Here is a 20,244-nt window from a genome sequence, read left to right on the forward strand (position 1 = left end):
ATAATCACTTACATTTTTAAAAAATAGTATCATAGGAAAAAATGTTTAGCAGAAAGTGCATAGAAATTATAGTCTTATTAGCTAACAGAAGTATAAAAATGCAGCCTTTCAGAATACATGTGCAATGACATATACAGTAGCTGGAGAAGATTGAGTGATTCTAAAGGCTTGTGTATTTTAGAGCAGCATTTTGTGCGGCTTTCATTTATAAAAATATATCTTTTTATAACATTATTTAAACTAAACGTCCTACACAGCTGAATTGCAGTACTACCAGCGCATAGAACAATAAATTAACCTTTGATAATGTTACTTTATTAGATGCTTTAATGCACCAGAAATGTTAAAGGATATTTTCACCGGAAACTAGGTTTCTCAGCAGTGTGTTGTTTCTACGGTTTCTCATCTAAGATCGGGAAATTGTTACTGAAAGTCATGTGCAAGATAACAAAAAAAAAGCAACTTGTATTCATGTTATGGTTTTTCTCTGTGCACTAGAAAGCGTTAACCCCAAACAGGATGCAGACACACAAAGGTCATGTTGGGCAAAAAATGTGTGGTATTATAAAGCAAGTAGAAATACCACTTATGAGAACATTCACATCTCAAACATGTCTGCAACCCTGCCTTTCCCCATAACCCCTCAGCAAACAATGCTTCCACTGCATCCAGGGATTCTGGGTAATGACATGCAAACGAGCACTCGGTGTGTCACTTTGCTTCCTATCCATTTGGGTAGAGGCAGGTTTGCAACCTGTCTGAGACATGTGAATGTGCTCAATAGAAGGATTTCTACTTGCTGTACCATGGAGGGTTTTGTAACTTTTTTTTTTTTTTTTTTTTACTCACCATAACTTATTTTGATGAGTATCTGGAATTATAAAGAAATAATATAAACTGATAATATTATCCCTTCAAAAAGCTGCATTGCTGACATGTTAAATGGTTACACTGGTTCCATGGATACCAGATCGCTTGGGTATTAGGTCGTTATCGGCTTGCAAAGTCCTTTTTGCTAAATAGTCCAGCAAATAGTACCCATCTTGCAATTTTTGAATTCTTTGGTAGGTCTTGATACTTTCAATGGACATTACACTTTTTTTTTCTCTGAAAGACAAAGTGATATTTCAAGCAAAGTCCAGAATGTTGAATCCAAGTTTAGCTTTATTGAATCTATTATACAGAGTAATCTTTCGGCATCGTTGTGTTGACTGGTGTTGGTTGACTGAAGCTAAGAGAGCGAGTACTTTCTGAAATCTAAAAGAACATTTCAAACTTATTATTTCCCTTTGGTCAGATCCTTGTCCAGTTGTTCATGAGCTTTGGGACTCCACAGGTCTCTTCTCTGTAGTTGTATAGTTATTTCTATGGACAACTGTCATGTTTATCACCTGCAATGCTTCTCCAAGACCAATATAGCTTTTGCAACTACATTATTTTTTTAAGAGCTTTAAATAGTTTTAGTATAGTATAGTAATAGTATTTCTCTTAAATTTTTGCTTTTGTTTGCCAATTCACAAGATAAAGCCACACCGATACACACTTACAAAAAGCTTGCAAATGCTTTTTACCTTGAATAGAATTGCCACTTAGTAAATCTAGACAGATCAATGGAAATGTACAGCGTCACACTAAACAGAATAGGTTCCTGAGACATTACCTTTTTCAATCCCCAGACAAGAATACTCATCTGGGAGAAACAATAGGCCTACCGGCGTCCACTTGACTCTTGCAGCCACTAGAAAGAGTAATCAGGGATTACTAATGTACTGCCAAACTACATCTACAACAAATGCTTTATTTAAGAAAAGTATGGTTTCAAAGATTGCTATATTTACAACTATGGTACAAGTAGTTTTCAGATACATTAGTACTGTGATCGTTTACATTACAGGAATAGTTCTCTTTTTTTTCCAACTTCGTTTTTATTTGTGTTTCAAGTTAGGCATGAGGAGGGGGGAGAGGATCACAAAAAGAAATCAATATGGATAGTTGCATACACAGAGAACATTATTCAACAGTAATAGTAACAATGCCTGTTTTTTGGTGCAGCCTCAGGCCTTGCCCCCGCTGCCTACTACAGCGCCCGCTGTGGCGGACACTGCACGGACTAGAGCCCTCCCCTCAATGGCGCCGGGCCCGCTGCGAGGGGGGGGCGCAGCGCTGGGGTGAGAGTTGCTCCTGCACTCAATAGAATTGAGAGCAGGACTCGCGTCGAGCGATAAGGCACACCCCCCGGCGGTTCAGCCAATGAGGGCGAACCTGCCGGGTGAGGTCATGGCTGCGCCCCCAACACGCCCCCCTCACCCCCCCCCCCCCGGTCTCTCCTCCTGCAGTGAGCTGCAGACCGGGGAATCGGCTGCACGCGCCGCCAATCTCGCGGGCGCGCGTTGCAGCGGAGTTACCGGGGCCTTAGCCTCAGTGTATGGCCTTGTAGGTGGAGTGTTTGGATTATATCTAGCTATACATCATGTTCTGTAGGTTAATTTCAAGCTGTGCACCCTAAAAGGAGGTAGCCAGACCCGTGTCTAGATTCCTTAGACAAATAATTTACCATGTATTAAGGAGCATGCAGAAATACTATGTTTCACCTATAATACCATAGAGGCCTGAAACAGAAATCTACAGTATACAGGAATGCCGCTTCCCTCCTTTGCAGTATTTGGATTTTTCAGCAGTGGGGTCACACTGCAGGAGGTACGCACCCATATACACATGTCTTTACTTTTAGTCCTTCTAAATCTCTTTCCATTATCAAACTAGAATCCAGTTTATTATAAAATTAACTTGACATTTAGTAAAGCACCTACACGGTATTTTTGTCGTGATGAAAAGGATGTTTATTTACTTAATTAGTAAATGTACAATTAGATAAATATCTTTTTTAAGAGTGTGTTGGTTTCCATTATAAAAGATAACATACAAAAATTGGAATGTACTCAGTAGAATCTGCAGTTAATGTTAAAGATATGGCGAAAGTATGACGCGCCTCAGTGGTGAAGTATCTTGTAGTCGACAAGGGCCTTGAGACTCCGGTTTGCAATTCCTGAAGTGAACGGCTCATCCTTGCTCAGGCACAGTGCTTGGGCAATGCTTCTTGCACATTTTTTTTAAAGATTAAACCAGTAAAATGTATATTGTGGTTAGAGGCAAGCAGTAACCATGTCACAGTGATAAGTCACGTAACCTTGAGAAAGGACTGCTGTGTTAGACCGCAACGTTGGATGAATCAAATATTAATCACCTGACCACTATTTAGCTTCATTTCTATGGGAAGTCACATAACGAATAGGTTTATTAAATTGTGTAAATTATATGGAAACATGATTTGTTGCTGAGGTCTTCTGGACAGGTGGTAAAAATATGGAGTATATGGAGGCGATACTGGGGGCAGTATTATACAGTATTATACAAAATATTTCAATAGTTAAGGATTGTCATTAATTTCAACGGTATTTCTATTGGTCAATAGATTAAGACAGCACTTTTTCTGCATAGTATTTTTCTTTGTGGCATGGGTTTTTGATACCATCTTATCAATACGTAAACCAAGTGGGGATCAAGTCAGATACAGTACCTAAGCAATTAAAATCAGTCCTCCCAAGAGAGCTGTGCTTTAGAATCAGCTTGGTTATCTAGTCCCATTTTTACAGTGTTGTTATTTCATAAGATACCTTCCAGAAAATGGAAGACACTTAAAGGCCCATTCAAGTGAATGGATAGTAGGGTGTTTATTAGCTCAGGAAGGTCTTATGGAAGAGTACTGGTTATTAAATGTTGTGTTAGCATCTGAACTAGCCCAGATGCTGGGAAATGCTGTTGTCACAGCATACTTTTGAGCTCTTCTCACACCTGTAGCCCCTGTCCAATTAGCTTCCTTTAAAGCAGAAAAACATGTGAAATCTTATGTCTGTTTTTGTAATAATTAAGTTCTGTAGTAGTAGATAACGACTTAAAAAAAAAATAATAATAATTCAACTCTTAATGCCATTTTTAATCCGTTTTAAAGTATCCTTTGATTGCTATCGCCGTGTAGGAGATGTGTGCAAAGGTTTTAAAAACAGGAGACGTTAAGAGAAAACAAGTGTTTTTTTTACTAGCCATAACTTTGACAACATTAACAGCTTCTGATTAGCAACAACAGGGTTAAACAAAACCAATCTAGCCCTATAGGGAGCGCTGACTAAACAGCATACACCCTGTATATGGGTTGGGGGGCTAAGCCGCTTACCAACAACAGACATATAAAACAGAGTGGAGGTCAGTTACATTCAGCTGGGTTAGAGGCCTGGAAGTCCTTGTGCAGGTTTCTCTCCACAGCAGTCCTGGGTCCAGTACCCTCCTGGGGCAGGGAAATCAACTGCAGCCTGCTCCCTATTGCAGACCTGGGTGTGTGTCTAGATCAGAGAGCGCCCCTGTAATCACTACTGCGGGGTTTTTAAAGTCTGCTAATGAGCCAGGTGGAAACCGAGTAACAGCTTCAGGCTGCAGATTAACCAGCTCTCTGCTGGACTCAGTAGCTAACTAGAGGATTTTCCATCCAAGCCTTTAGACGGGGAAGAGACCCTGTCACAAGCCTGTTTTAGCCAACCACTCAAGCAGTGCAAGATCTTTGCAACACTTTCTTGTTTGTGATAATTTGTTGCCAATGTTCCCAGCAGTTTGAGCTGTAAACTGTAACAATAGATAGTGTTACCTTAGTAATATAAGGATATATTGTAGCTACTGATTTACACTGACTGACGGAATTGATTAGAACTGAAAGGCAGCCATAATGTTAGGCACACAATCAGGATGTGTACAGATTTATAACAGGAACACCAAATGATTGACATCTTAGGTAAGAATGTAGAATTATACATTGTCACATGCTTTACATATATAAAATAAAAATAAGAAAAAAAGAAAGAGGGAAAAGTAGTGTCCCTTTAAAAGCAAACTATTTCCACTTTCTGGCTGCCAGTTCAATGTTCCTTGTGCAACATAATGAGCACACCTGAGACATATGAGAGAGTGACGTTTCTTTAGTTCAATGCTAGAACTGCTCCCCTGAGTGGCAGCATTGTGGGTTCTAATCCTGTTGGATCTGTCACTGGCACCCCTTTCATCATAAGGGCCTCTAGACTGATTGGTCTTAAGGATATATTGTAGGATGTGTTGCTAAAATTTCTGTAGTATGTTCTTCTATGTTAGTTGATTTTCTTGGCATTGCCAGCTTTGCCAGTCTCTTCACCATGCCTGTATCATATACTTTAATATATCAACGGAACGTACGTTAGGATTTAGCTTTCTTTTCCTATCTGTCCCTTACCATCTTCTCAGAACTTCATGTAAGGTTTACCTCGGGTGATCCTTACTATGAAATAGCTGTCGGCAAACAGGTAACTACAACAAACAAATATTTCTGCATACATAAATATATATCAACATATTGAGTTGAATATTGTATATGGTCGGCCCCATATACTGCCGGATCCACGTGGACTAATACCACCTAATACCACCATATTCAGCAGAGCAGGTTTGGCCAATCTTTTTTTTTCTGACACAATATTTTTTGGCAAGCCACTGTCATACCCTCTCCCCCACCCCCTTTTCCTCTCTCACTCAATTCACCCTCCCCCCCCCCTAAGAATTTTACCGAGGGGTAGGGGGAGGCCTCCAGTCCCACGGCAGATGGGAGCAGGGGGCCCCGTGGGGGGTACGGAAATTGGTCGGACTTATGCACCAGCGGGGTGGGGGAGGGGTGATGGGGGTGGGACGCCAGCCATTCCAAATGCTGTCAAGTGGCCTGTGGGCCACGGTTGGCCACCCCTGGAGTAGTGTTAATATGTCATTTTGATAGCTAGTGACTGGCATCAAGAGGAAGTTTATCGTACAATTTAGGGACCTTGAATCAACTCAAAGATTAATATAATACATTAGAGAATAGAGGGGGGGGGAAGGAAGAATATATGCAGTGCATGAAGTATATTGTGAATTTCCAATGTGTTATATTCCTTTGCCTTCCTGAACGGTTTAGCTGCAGACATGGGAAGTTATAAACATTAACAGGTTCTATTTGCAGAATATCTTGATGGATCATTGGTAAATTACTTCACAATGATGCAAATTATTTATAATGTAATGAATATGTAACCCCTTTGGGATTACCATAGGGTGTAAGGGGTTAAATGATTGGAAGGAGTTGGATATTGAACACCTGCCACCTTTTAGATAGTTTGTTGCAAAGTGACCAGCCAGGGGCCTGACCACACCCTGCTTCTGGAATATGCTGGATGGGTCACCTGGTCTAGGGTGGCTCAGCAGAGGCCTAGCACCGCCCTTTTTTCTGCCTAGGGACGTGGAGTGGGAGAGGGGTTATAAATAGGAGGGGAGAAGGACTCCACCCTCAGACCCCCTGGAGAATAGACAGAAGAGACAGTTGAGGAGGGGTCTCACCTGCATATAGAAATGTAAACAAGTAACGTAAGGTAGGCATCCCCTTCTTTGTTTTACAGATGGGTGACTGCACTTGTAGATGAAGGATATAAGTTCAGGCTCCCAGCAGGGAGGCCTGTGTCCCGTAAATGGTTACCCCAAATGGTAACTGGCACTCTTAAAAGAGTTGTATCTTATATCCTTGGACACCCTCCCGCTGTGAGCACCCCAGGGGAGTATAAGGTAAGGCTCAATAGAAAGGGACCTCCTCTGCCATCTCAGCACTGAAGCACTATCAAAAGGAAGGTGAGAGAAAGCTACAGAACTCAAGGTCTCATTGACCAAAGACATAAAGAGGTAGCCCAAGCATGGGCCAAGAAGGTATCATGAAGCTTGGTAATAAGAGAAAGAAGCTATCTTGTATGTTAAATCCAATACTTCAACTGTGTTCAAGGAATGTACCTCTCCAGGAATGCAGTAATGCATCTGGGGAAGAAATTGTCCTTAACTACAAAGTATCTGGCAGCCATCTTTTCTCCATCACCACCATCCTGAGGAAGCCAAATATATAGACTATCCGATGTAAAGTCCCTATGGAGCCAGGCAGGGAGGATTACAAATATGATCAATTAGTGCATTTTAACATCTGGCTTTGCAGCTCTTGTGCTTTTATTCTTTCTCATTACTGTCACAATTTGTCATGTTACCAATACAATACATTTTAATCATATTAGGGTTAATGCTAAAACAAAATAACACATTTTCACTGTGGACTGTTCTTTTACCAAGTCTATCACTATTTTTGCTGCTTAATTCATTTAAAATGAATTTATTATGAGATATATGAAAGACAATGTACCCCCCTGAGAATCTCCAGAGAAAGGGCATGGGTAGTTACCCTGTGCAGTCTGACTAAATAATAACGACCGAAAGCATAGGACAGACACTCTTGGGCCTATTCATGAACGGCAACAATGGACTTTTTGAGATTCAAATGGCTGTATCACTCAAAAATACGTATTCAGACATATTCATTAGAGTCCTCAAAACATAGCCATTTTGAAGGAAGCACTCAGGAATGAATACTGTAAAAAGCTTACTCAGTTTAAGCCATTTGTAGAGCAGATACAATCATAGTGTGACATTTCAGGGCACAAAGCCCTTTCCCGAGACCCTACACCTGTAGTTTGTCTGTGACAACTGCATCGAAATTACCCCTAAAGGTTTAATTACTCTCCCATTCCCACTACCCATGCACTGTGAAGGGGAGCGGTTCCCTCTTCCGCATCTGTCGTCGCGTCCCGCAACATCGGCCAACGCACGGGACACGATGACGTCACGTATCTAAGCAACAGGCTATGAGGAAGTTACAGGCTGAAATATCAATGCAGGCAATTTGCACAACGCACTTTGGGCAGCAATAAACAGTTTGTTTATTTATTTATTAAGTAGCAATAAATACATCTAATCAATTCATTAATAATAAGTGGATGGAAAAGGGGAAGTTTTCTCAGTTTCCTTGCCAGAATAACAGAGGATCCCAGTCATACAGCGTTTTAGAGCTGTAAGGAAATAGTGTATCAGGTTAGCTACTGATACTTCACTGATACTTCAGGGTGCATATTCATATTTAAGCCTAAATAAGATTAAATGAATAATGATCCACATACTTGTAGAAAAGGTAAATTGTTACTATATTGGTAACCCAGGTAAATCCTGCAAATAAATTAACCATGTCCTATATAGTTTCAATAGGAAAAGCATTTCTATAGTTCTCAAAATGTTCAAACCAAATGTATCATGTATGTAGATTTTGTTTAGTGTTTGAAAATCCTTGTGATATTCACATTTAGTATGAGTAAACTTCACAAAATTAAGTATTAACCTGGTATGCGATGAAGTATAAAATGATACATTCCATTAAGAATGACTGTCCATGTGATTTTTTTCTATATACAGTACTGCATACTAACTCAGGCCTAAGCTTTCTCTTAAGTAGAAACACCCCAACAAAATCAATGGCTATTTTATGGTCGCATGTCTGACCTAAATTTAAACCTCTATTATTTTTATATTGAATTGTTAGACTTTGATAGCAACAGAAGTATATTTTAAGGCTATCTTTAATGAGATTTATTCCGTATAGGAGCTTTCAGGATTACAGGCATACCCCGCATTAACGTACGCAATGGGACCGGAGCATGTATGTAAAGCGAAAATGTACTTAAAGTGAAGCACTACCTTTTTCCCACTTATCAATGCATGTACTGTACTGCAAACATCATATTCTTGCATAACTGATGTAAATAACGCATGTGTAACAAGCTCTATAGTCTCCCCGCTTGCGCACAGCTTCGGTACAGGTAGGGAGCCGGTAATGCTGTTCAGGACGTACTGACAGGCGCATGCGTGAGCTGGCGTTTGACTATTGGGCGATATGTACTTACTCGCGAGTGTACTTAAAGTGAGTGTCCTTAAACCGGGGTATGCCTGTATGTGTAATGTGAATTGTTTAAGCACAGTCAATTTAGTTTATTCTGTGTATATAAATTGAGTATTCATTTCAAAGGTATTGGTATTTCATTCTCATTTGCAAAATTCAATATAAGTTCATGAGTTTAAGTGTGAAAATGCATTAAGTGTTGAACACTTCGTCGCTGCAGCTTTATATGTTTTGTGTTGGGCCCTTCTACTGCACATCTTTAGTTTAGGTTGTCCTTTTATAGCACCATCATGTCACAGTGTCTTGTGTATAGCACAGCTGTACCTTCCTATTACAAAGCAGAAATAAAACACTGAAAACGAGGCACTCCTCCCAACTACTGTATTTTATTTGTCATTATAAACCAATGACACAGGACATATGTAGGATTATAGACGAGCTCTAAAATACTCTACAAGCAGAGGTTTAATGGAAAGACACATTTATTGATACAGTTGTGATGATCATGTCAATGAAATCATGGCTTATTGTTCCCCCCGGTAAACCACATAAACATATTGTTGCTTGGTTTTTTTTGGATGGGTAGGCTTAATAGAATGTGTGACTGACTATATGTTCTTCTACCAATAGTTTATACGCTTTGTTTATGAGTAATAATATTATTTGTAAATATTTTGCTACTGCAGCCGAGGATAGGCAGGGAGGGATAACAAGCAATCTGCAATTAATGTCAAGGGAGTTGCTGGTGTTTTCAGAGGTCATTCCATTGATTTCTGTGGCATAACCATAATGCAGGACTAAGCTGAGGCAAAGGACAAAATGACCGTGAGTGCTTGTTTGGGGAAATTTAAATCATATTAGTATTTTGTAGAGGTGGCTCTGTGTTATCAGGAATGTTGGGGATGCTCACTATTTCCATGTTTGCTGTGCTCCATCTCAAACTTAAAGTTTATGGGTTTTTTTTTTTTGCACCTTCTATCTTTTGCCTTTTTAATTCATTGATAAATTTGACAATATATTATTTACTCACAATGTACTGTAGCCGATTGTGGCCAAGGAGGATTAACGCTGTGGGAATCCCATTAAATGGAACGGACAGCGCAATTTCGGTTGCCACATCCCCCAGCGTTGCGAGTTTCTGTTCCAGCGACAGAAACAATAAGGGTGGCTACATCTGCATTAACGTACACTTAGAGGCAATCAAAGCAGTTTAAAACAAAAATATAAACATGTTTGTCCTTTTAATATATGCAGCCTTTGATTACCTTTATAGAAAACTAATTACCTAAGCTGCCAATTGATTCGTTCTCCCGTGATCAATCAGCAAAATCCTGCTGTACAGGGTTCACTAAATGGCTGCCTTTCAGTTTCAAATCAATCCTCCTGTCAGTGTAACTCAGCAGCTACAATGTATTCTTATATTACTAAGGTAACATTATCTATTGTTGCAGTTTACAACTCAAACTGCTGGGAATATTGGCAACAAATTATCACAAGCATGAGTGTTACAAAGATCTTGCACTGCTGGGGAAGGCTCCTTTAATGCATGTTAAACACCACTCTCTTAGAAGTTATTTAATTAAAAACACATAATTGTGGTCACACAATAAAGCACCCCGTCAAAGTCAGGAGAGGGGTCCATGACGAAGGGCTGAACCCCTATAATTAAATAAATTAGTCTGCTGGCGGGGGGAGGATGAACTTACGAAAATAACCAAGGAAGCAGTAATACCCTCCTTTCTTTCCTATTGATGTTGTTTGTCTGTCACAGCAGGTTTGTGTGATTTGTCCCTCACCAGATGATAGTGGGTGGTGTTATGGTTACCATGCTTGGCCAGTGGCAAGCCGCATGGATATTATGTTAAGGGCAATAGGCCCGAAGATATGGCTGATTACTCATGTTGGGGGATAGACTGATCATTTTGGGTCTGTGGGTAGAGCGCCTTGTAGTCAAATCTTTGATATCAGTAAAGCTGCGATCTGGTTATAGTACATGTGTGTTATGGTTTGTCTGTGTTATGGTTTGTCTGTGTTATGCTTTGTGGGTAAGGGAGCAATTGGGGCTACCTTGGTGAAGACCATTCACTTGAGCATTGCATTTGGCACGTTCACTAGTCTATTTGCTGATATGGAGGGGTGTGTATGAATATCACTGGAGTGAAAAGGTTATTCTCCTTTTTCAAAAATGATTTTAAAATATCTATCCAATTAATATTAATTAAACAAATGCATAAAACACCCAGATTTTACACACCTAAACTATCTGTCTGTGGTTCACTTTGATTGTAAATGGCTCTGCCCCAGTAAAGCACTGCGCTTTTTCCATTCCAGCAAGACCAATTTAGAATTGTAAAACGAATTTAAAGTCTAGAATTAGGAGAATTATAATATAGGTAACAAATAAAATTCTGGGAAAATACATTTTCCTAACATAAAAAAAAGGTCTTCCTAATCTTGTCAAACACAGAAGGCGCTGCTTTATTTTCAACATTTTTCTCCAGCATTAGTAATTCAATTCAAAGTCGGCAAAAATCAAAGCTTCCATTTAAACTCTATTTATAGGTTTACTTTTCTGTGCAGTTTTTTCAAGACTGCCTTTTAGTATTGTATCGTTCTAGCAGTGGCCTACTTAAAACACCTGCACACACATCAATGTTACTAATACACAGTTTAGGTTGCAGACCGCTCAATGTATTATGTATAAATGTATTTAAATTTACATTTATTTTTGTATTTTATTCATTATGAATTTATTTATCGTCATTAACTGTTTAAGTGTTGGCAGAATGTCACTCACTGAGGAGGTTAATAAAGCATCTTGCTCTTTATAATCTAAAACAATGCACTGATTTTGTAGGATACATTATCATTGTGTGTTGTCAATTAAATGTTACCTGAGATAAACATAGCTAGAAATAGAAATACATTTGATCTTTAGACCACAAAAATGTGTGGCACAGAGATTAAACAAAACGTAAAACTGTTTACCAGCTGTTTCAGTTTTGCAAGGATCTTGCTATTTTCAAGCTGTTTACCCTTGAGATGCAGAATAGCAATTTGACATACAGTAGAGAAACAGCCCAGTGTGATGTGAGCATCTGCGTAAGGTCTGGGTATTGAGCATGCCCAGTGATGTGAGAATCCTTCCCCCAACCAGATCCCTATAGAGATTAATTGAACTTTGCACTTGTAAATGTCACTGAATACATTTTGTACCGGGTTTTATTTTCGAAAGGTTTCCTTAGAGGAGGTATTTTGAATCTCTCCCCACAACAGTCACCTAACAGACAGACTAATGCTTCAGAAGATTCCTTGTATCATGAACTGAAACATGATTAGAAAGAGACATTTTTGAAATCACTTTTTATTTTTAGATGACCTTGGTGGGGTTATTTTTATTTTTATTTTTTTTGCATGGATATTTTTTGACTGGAATGAGAAAAAACAAAATACAGCCTTTTCCTTGCACTTCAGTTTTATATTGCTGAGGCTGGGTGGTAGCAGCTTGATGGGGAGCATGGATAAGGCAGGGATGGTGATTCTGCCCTGCACGCTGTGCATATGCTTTGCGAGAATCTGTGCTGGCCGCTGCAGCTGGGGACAATAACTGAGCAGTCTGGGTCTGGCTAATGAAGGCCACCTGGATCAAGCTTCTAAAAAGAGCCAAAGGAGGACGCTTGAAGAATTCTGATATCTGTGTAAGCTCTGTGTGTGTTGTGTTACCTGTGTTGGGAAAGGGAAGTGGTGAGGGGACTGTATCGACTGTTAGCAATTTTCTGTCTATAGCATAATACTCTTGGTTCGATAATAGCAGGCATATAAATGAAGTTTCCTAAACATGTTGTGTATCTTATTTTACATTGTTATTGGAAAATATAAATTGATTGTCTTTGCACAAATATTTATAAAACCACCAAGAAAGTTGTGGACTATATTGACATTGAACATAGTTTTTTTTTTATAAATTTGTAGAAAAAAAAGAACCCTCTAGCCCCTAATTCTGCTGTGATTCTTGCTTGATGTCTTGCTTGTTTTCCACATGAACATGTGTCTAACTGAAGAGTTATAAGAAACATTTAGGCTGATGCCCTGAAACTATAGTTGAATACAGATAGGTAAATTACTTAAGCCAATACAAAACAATTGTCATGTATGCATTTGAACTCATTGTTTATATTCTTCTGTGTAATTGTTTGTTTTGTTATTTTTTTAATCTGTTATGGAAATGCATTGTATTTATGACATATTGTGATTCAACTGCATTGAAATCAAATACTAGCAGCAGACTGAAGAAATACAAATCAGCACCTAGGATACAAACATAACATAGATCTACTTTTCTACAAAGGCAGAGGCTATATACTGTACCTGGCAAGCCAGGTAATATGGCACATGTCCAGGCACTAGCTTATCTGGGTAAATATACACTTTGTTCAACAAAATAACAGGCTTTCATGAATAATAATCAGAGCAGTTTATAAATGGTCTAAACTACTTAGCTGTTGGTGTGTTTCCTGTTATTGTTAACACGCCATTATTTATTTGAAAGGTTATGCATGACATCATATAGCCACTGTGTGTTTATTGAAATGTATTTTCCTCTCCCCAGGGTTCGGCGGATTCCTACAACAGCCGTCCATCCGATTCCGATGTCTCTTTGGAAGAAGACCGAGAGGCTGTGCGGAGAGAGGCAGAACGTCAGGCCCAGGCACAGCTGGAAAAAGCAAAGGTAGAGCATCTCTTCTTGCGTGCCCCGATCTCTGTTGAGATCTACTGTATGAAAGAGCTACAGTGTGCTGCTGTTTGTTTTTATTTGCTGCGATCAAATATACAATGCTTTAGGAATTGTATGGTATCACGGGGGGGGGGAGGTAAAGACATACTTAAGAAAATGATTGTAGACAATGTTGCTTAGCTGCTGTTCTCTGCTAGAGCAACATGGTTGTATGTACTTTGCTTTTGTTGCAAAATATCAACTAATTTTAAGAAATATCCACTGTTTTAAATTGCCGGCTTCAATGTATGCTCTTAGTTTTTCTTATTGTTTTCTGAAGTAGACATTTGTTCATAAACAAAATGATTATCACACTGAAGGAGTGACTCAGTGAGTAAAGACAGTGATAACACTGAGCAGGGAAACCCGGTTCAAATCCCGGTGTCGGCTCCTTGTGACCTTGGCCAAATCACTTTATTTCCATGTGCCTCAGGCACCAAAATCATAGATTGGAAGCTCACCTGGGCAGGGACTGTGTCTGCAACAATCCTATGTACTGTCTACCGTGCACTATACTGTAATTATGAAGCGCTTTGAATCCCATTGGGAGAAAGCACTGTATGAAATAAGGTTTATTATTATATAAAGTTTGTGTGATACTAAATAACCATCTTTTGTTATACTAGATAACTATGTTGCACCAATTAATACATTTTTTAAATTGTTATTTTAAATACAGTATTTGGTAATTTAATAGTGTGTATTGTAATAAATGAGTCTTTGGTTATAGATTTTTGCATTGTAAGGGTTATTAAATTGTGTGGCGGGAGTACATCAAGTTATGGGGAACTTTTTTTAGCAATGCAAAGACATAAGTGCTATAATGTGATTCGTTACCTTTTACAGCTGCATAAAATGTAATTAGCTTGGAAATCAAGTTTCTTACATTTAACGCAGATAATTCTCCAGGCAGTATTTGTTTATTTTTTTATTTAACACCCAAGAACTGATAAAAATGTGTGACAGTGTGAAAAGAAAAGAACATGAGTCAGAGATGCAGAATTTGATGCATCCTATTATAGGTTGTACACTGTATTACACAGTTTCAAAAATCGTAAATAATATATAAATTTCACACTGAGAAACAAAAGTGTACAGTACAGCAGCGGTGCACAGACTGGCGGGCTCGCCCCCCAGGGAGGTGCAAGATTTGCCAGGGGGGGCTCGGTGGTTGCAGATGCCCCGAACTCTTCCCCAAGGCATTTAAATTAAATGCAGAGGGATAGTGTGAGGCCTCTGCAACGTCCCTTACCTTGTCTTCGGCGACGCAACATCAAGTGATACCAAAGACAAGGTAAGGAGGGGGAGGGAGAGCAGGCCGCGAGGAAAGTTTGCTTTCCCCTGCAGTTCAGTATGTTTCTCTTTTCAATATTGCCTTGATACATACTGTACTATAGGTCGTGTTTTATAAGATATGGGGAAATAGAGAAAATGGTTTGTTTAAGCTTGAGGATCTTGGGGTATTTTGCTTTACGAATAGAGTGATAGAAAGAGCCCATAAACAGGTGCCTAGATGTTTCATAAAGTTGTAAATAGTTTTTGAAAGTAACTGAGCTTGACAGACATTGTAATGTGTACTGAAGTTATCTGAGCAGAATTGTTCTTAGTTGAGATTTTCTACCGATTTTATAGACTTGACCTCTCATGAGCCACCAGGGCCACCACCACCAGCTTTCACTGTCAGCAGCCTTTCCATGCCCCCATCTTTCTCACCCCCATGTACTTTTCTCCCTCACTCCCCCCTGCTCCTGCTCATAAACTGTGCACCCCCTCCCCCTCAATCTCATTTAACCCCCCACACACACTTCCACCCCACACATGATCCCTATAATACCACACAACACTTTCCCTTCCAGAACAACAGCACAACCCCCCCTCCCCTTCTCCCCCCCCCCAAAACAAAATGTTACCTTATGAGGAAGGCCTCCGATAGCACACCGGTCCTGCGTATGGAAGTTGGGTCCAATGTCTGGCGCGACCGAGGGAGGTCAGGACCCCATCGGCGGGCCTTTGAGCCACTCATAAATGTTGATCACGTGTTTAAAGTCTGATCCTCTTGTTGAACCCAAAACAATTCTATAGATGGTAGATACTGTCACGTTATAAGTATACATAGATCTGGCAGATCGTTGCAAGGCACAAACAGAATGTGTTTCATTCACAGAATTCATATCATTATTCAATGGGAAGGTTAATCTGAAGCAGGCTGACTGTAGCGGCAAAACACGCAAGACCATTTACTCTGTGGTGCTACTCAATAAGAACCCTTCCATCACCACAAGACACCTCATGGCTTAGTTATGGGGTAACACTGCATAGTAAATATGGCATCAGATTCCTCTTGGGAGGTAATGGTGTGAACAGACTGTCCAAAAGGCCAAATAAAAAAATGCATAAAATACATTTTCTGTACCTCAGTGGTGTGAATAGTACATCTTGCTCTGTTTCCAGAATACCAGTTACGTAGTAGTTGAGGTTGAAAAAAGACATACAGTTGTGTGAAAAAGAAAGTACACCCTCTTTGAATTCTATGGTTGTACATATCAGGACATAATAAAAATCATCTGTTCCTTAGCAGGTCTTAAAATTAGGTAAATACAACCTCAGATGAACAACAACACATGACATATTACACTGTGTCATGATTTATTTAGCAAAAATAAAGCCAACATGGAGAAGCTATGTGTTAAAAACACCCTTACTGCTTCCATAGGAATTAAGATGCTAAGTAGCAGACAGGTGCTGGTCTGGAGCATTCAGGTGTGTGTTAACACAATGCCAAGGAGGAAAGACATCAGCAATGATCTTAGAGAAGCAATTGTTGCTGCCCATCAATCTGGGAAGGGTTATAAGGTAATTTCCAAACAATTTAAAGTCCATCATTCTACAGTGAGAAAGATTATTCAAAAGTGGAAAACATTCAAGCCCGTTGCCAATCTTCCCAGGAGTGGACGTCCCAGCAAATTCACCCCAAGGTCAGACCGTGCAATGCTCAGACAAATTGAAAAAAAAAAACAAGAATTACATCTCAGACTCTACAGGCCTCAGTTAGCATGTTAAATATTAAAGTTCATGACAGTACCATTAGAAAAAGACTGAACACGTATGGTTTGTTTGGAAGGGTTGCCAGGAGAAAGCCTCTTCTCTCTAAAAAGAATATGGCAGCACGGCTTAGGTTTGCAAAGTTGTATCTGAACAAACCACAAGACTTCTGGAACAATGTCCTTTAGACAGACGAGACCAAAGTGGAGATGTTCTGCTCAAGGATGTCTTCTCTATACCCCTTTGTATATAAAGCCCTCTCTCATCTTAAACCCTTCTCACTGCCTGCCCATACCTCTGGAATGCCTTTCCCCTCAATACCCGACTAGCACCCTCTCTATCCACCTTTAAGAGCCACATTAAGACACACTTGCTTAAAGAAGCATATGAATAGCACCGTGGCTAATACTATACACCAGAGGTCCCCAACTCCAGTCCTCAAGGAACACTAACACTGCAGGTTTTACGGATACCCCTGCTAGAGTACAGGTGGTTCAGTCAAAATGATTGGGCCACCTGTGCTAATGAGAGGCTATCCTTAAATCCTGCACTTTTAGCGGTCCTTGAGGACTGGAGTTGGGGACCTCTGATATACACGATACATAAAGCCTTGGCCCCCTGCAGACGCACTTACCTGAATGCTCTCCTACTATCTCTGTACGTTCTCCCCACCAATTAGATTGTAAGCTTCCCGGAGCAGGGACTCCTCTTCCGAAATATTACTTTTATTTCTGAAGCACTTATTCCCATGATCTGTTATTTGTATTATTTGTTATTTATCTGATTGTCACGTGTAGTACTAATGGGAAGCGCTATGTACACTAATGGCGCTATATAAATAAAGACATACATACAACACGCTATTGTAACAAGCCTTACCAAGGGCTAATCGCAGTAATGATATCTTTAACCTCATCAGTATGAGCGTCAGGATCATTTTTTTTTTAGACCCTACTGCTAGAGATTAGAAAGATTACAAATGTTCTGATTGAAAATAGCACTTACTGGAGTAAAAGTGAAGCAACATTACTGGTTAGTCACACCAAATATCTCCCTCTTCCCCCATCTGCAGAAGGAGGAAAGTTAACACTGTCCATTTTTAGTAGGATGCTGGTCAAGCTCCCCTGGACAGGTCATAGTGCATGTTTCTAAGTATTACTCATGGCAATCTGAAATGCAAACTGGAGCCTAATTCAGACAGGGGCTACATACCATTCGCAATAACATACAGGCCAGGGTTGTACTCTTTGTAATGACAAAGGTTTTATTGTGTTTTGAGGCAGTTAGAAGAAAAGCAGCAAGTAAAGAAACAGGTAACACCGATCTTGTGCAAAATAAGAGGATGCTTCAGCATTTACTGCTAACATTTTTCTTTGTGATAAGTAAATATAGCACAGTGTTGCTATGGGAATTTGTCTTAGTGATGCTGGCTACAGTATACGCACAGACTTTATACAATATTTATTACCTCTGGCATAGCTGTCAGAGCAGAAGTAGAAAGAATTACAACTGGGCCATGGTTTTTCTTACTCTTTATATCTGCACATCAAATGTTTTCACTTCAGTTATCCGAGGAATTCTATGCGTCTGACAATGGTTCTGACTGGGAGACAACTTGTGCACACCAGGAACGGAAGCAAAGAGCTGTAATAAAGCAGCTGCAGATCCTCTGCAGAGCATCTGCAATGAATCTCTCCTGCATGGTGACAACACTCTGCAATAAGATGCATGTGTTGTAGTTAGTATTTTTTATAGTTTTTCCCTTGATCTACTCTTGTTCACAATTATAACAATCATATTCGTGATATTTATTTTTCTAAGAGAAAATATGATGTGGATTTGGATGCACCCACTGCTATTTCTTTTACGTTTACACCACATTTAGCCAGATAAACAGATACTAGTCAGAAGTTAATTTGTTTATGTTAATTATAATTGGCACTGAGAAGCTTTTCAACATTGGGGGTCATTTCCAAACGCACCAACTCTGATTTCTTTATTTTTTAACTTTTTTTTACTAAGAAAAAGACATTTAAGATAATACAATCACATTTGCAAGCTTTTTCAAGGACTTATTTACATCCGTTGTTTGTAAGTTGACCCATTTGTGACCAATACATCGGTTAATGAAGTACATCAAGTGCCTTTCCTGTAAACACAAATTCTCACGAGACCCTTTATTAATCATGTACTTACCCCCAGTAAGTTGGGCAGTTATGTCCGTTCTCTCAGCTGTGTTGTCAGTCCTGAAAAGTTGGTTTACATTTAGGGTGACCACCCGTCCCCCTTTTGCCGGTACAGTCCCGGTTTTTCGTGAGCTGCACCGCTTTTCTGTGTGTACCGGAAATGTCCCGGATTTTCCTCAATGTGTCCCATTTATTTATTTTTTGTCGCCGGCGGTGCGCGAGTAAGCTGCGGTGCGCTGTGCGCTGTGCGCGAGTCTGCAGCGGCGCGGAGGAGGAGACTGCAGCAGCCCGGCTGGTAAGTATTTTATTTTTTTTAATGCCAACCCCTCCCCCCCCCCCCGGCAGTTTCCTACCTTGTTGGCCAATCCCCAGCGTCCCGGCATTAAGCCCCGCCCCCCGGCATCATCCTTCACCAAGGACCGGCATGTGGAATGGATGGAAGGAAGGGTGCCTGGGGGCGGGGCTTCCGCTTCCTGCGGCAGAGCACACGTGGTGTGTGTCTCTGCCCGCGGCTCCTGGCTCTTCTGCGCGGTGTTTCCCCCCCTCTGCCCGCCCGGGGGGATAGGAGGTGGGTTTTTTATCCTTTGCCTCCTGTCCTGGCGCTCCCTCCCCCCCCCCCCTGTCCCCTTGGTTCGGGAGATGGGCGCGGGGGCTGGCAGTGGTGGCTGCGCGGTGTTCCCCCATTCTGCCCGGGAGCCCGTGGCTGCCCTCCGGGGGAGGGGGGGCGGCAGTTTACCTTTGTGTCCCGGCGCTCCTATCCCCCCCCCTAGGTGCGGGAGATGGGCGTGGGGGTGGGTGCACGGGGAGGCGGAGAGCCACCTGCTCGTGGCTGCCTCTGTCTGTACTCCAGTCTGTGTGTGTGTGTGTGTGTGTGTGTGTGTGTGTACCAGTGTCTGTGTGTGTGTGTGTACCAGTGTCTGTGTGTGTGTGTGTGTGTGTACCAGTGTCTGTGTGTGTGTACCAGTGTCTGTGTGTGTGTGTGTACCAGTGTGTGTGTGTGTGTGTACCAGTGTGTGTGTGTGTGTGTGTGTGTGTACCAGTGTGTGTGTGTGTACCAGTGTGTGTGTGTGTGTGTGTGTGTACCAGTGTGTGTGTGTACCAGTGTGTGTGTGTGTGTGTGTGTGTGTGTACCAGCTGTTTGTTCCTTAGTTTTGATGCTAGCAAGGTATCTGGCTTGTTTTCCTTTTCATAACATATCCTCTTTGACCAACTCAATGCATTTTCTGCCTGGGAGCTTAGGAGCAAATTTAATTCAATTCTAGTATCCTTCAATTTTGTTAACGTTTCCGCCTTATTGTTATTTTTATGCTCACCTGATAGTCTCGCCATATTTGCATGTAACTCTGAGATTTTTCTGTTTTTGTCTCCCAGATGCAATG

The 20,244-nt window shown here is 40.6% G+C and overlaps 1 protein-coding gene across 8 annotated transcripts in view; it reads left to right on the forward strand.

Annotated features, from left to right (window-relative positions):
* CACNB2 (calcium voltage-gated channel auxiliary subunit beta 2) overlaps positions 1-20,244 on the forward strand; it is a 358,339-nt gene that overhangs the window by 229,226 nt on the left and 108,869 nt on the right. For 6 of the 8 annotated variants that reach the window (XM_075587515.1, XM_075587519.1, XM_075587521.1 and 3 more), the window contains one exon: positions 13,473-13,592. In XM_075587515.1, the coding sequence (XP_075443630.1) occupies positions 13,473-13,592 (120 nt within the window). Of the gene's footprint in view, positions 1-12,049; positions 12,562-13,472; positions 13,593-20,244 lie in introns of those variants that run through there. The other 2 variants (XM_075587517.1, XM_075587523.1) reach the window with 2 other exon arrangements.

Source organism: Ascaphus truei, chromosome 2 (assembly GCF_040206685.1).
Source record: "Ascaphus truei isolate aAscTru1 chromosome 2, aAscTru1.hap1, whole genome shotgun sequence".
In the NCBI taxonomy this organism is placed as follows: domain Eukaryota; kingdom Metazoa; phylum Chordata; class Amphibia; order Anura; family Ascaphidae; genus Ascaphus; species Ascaphus truei.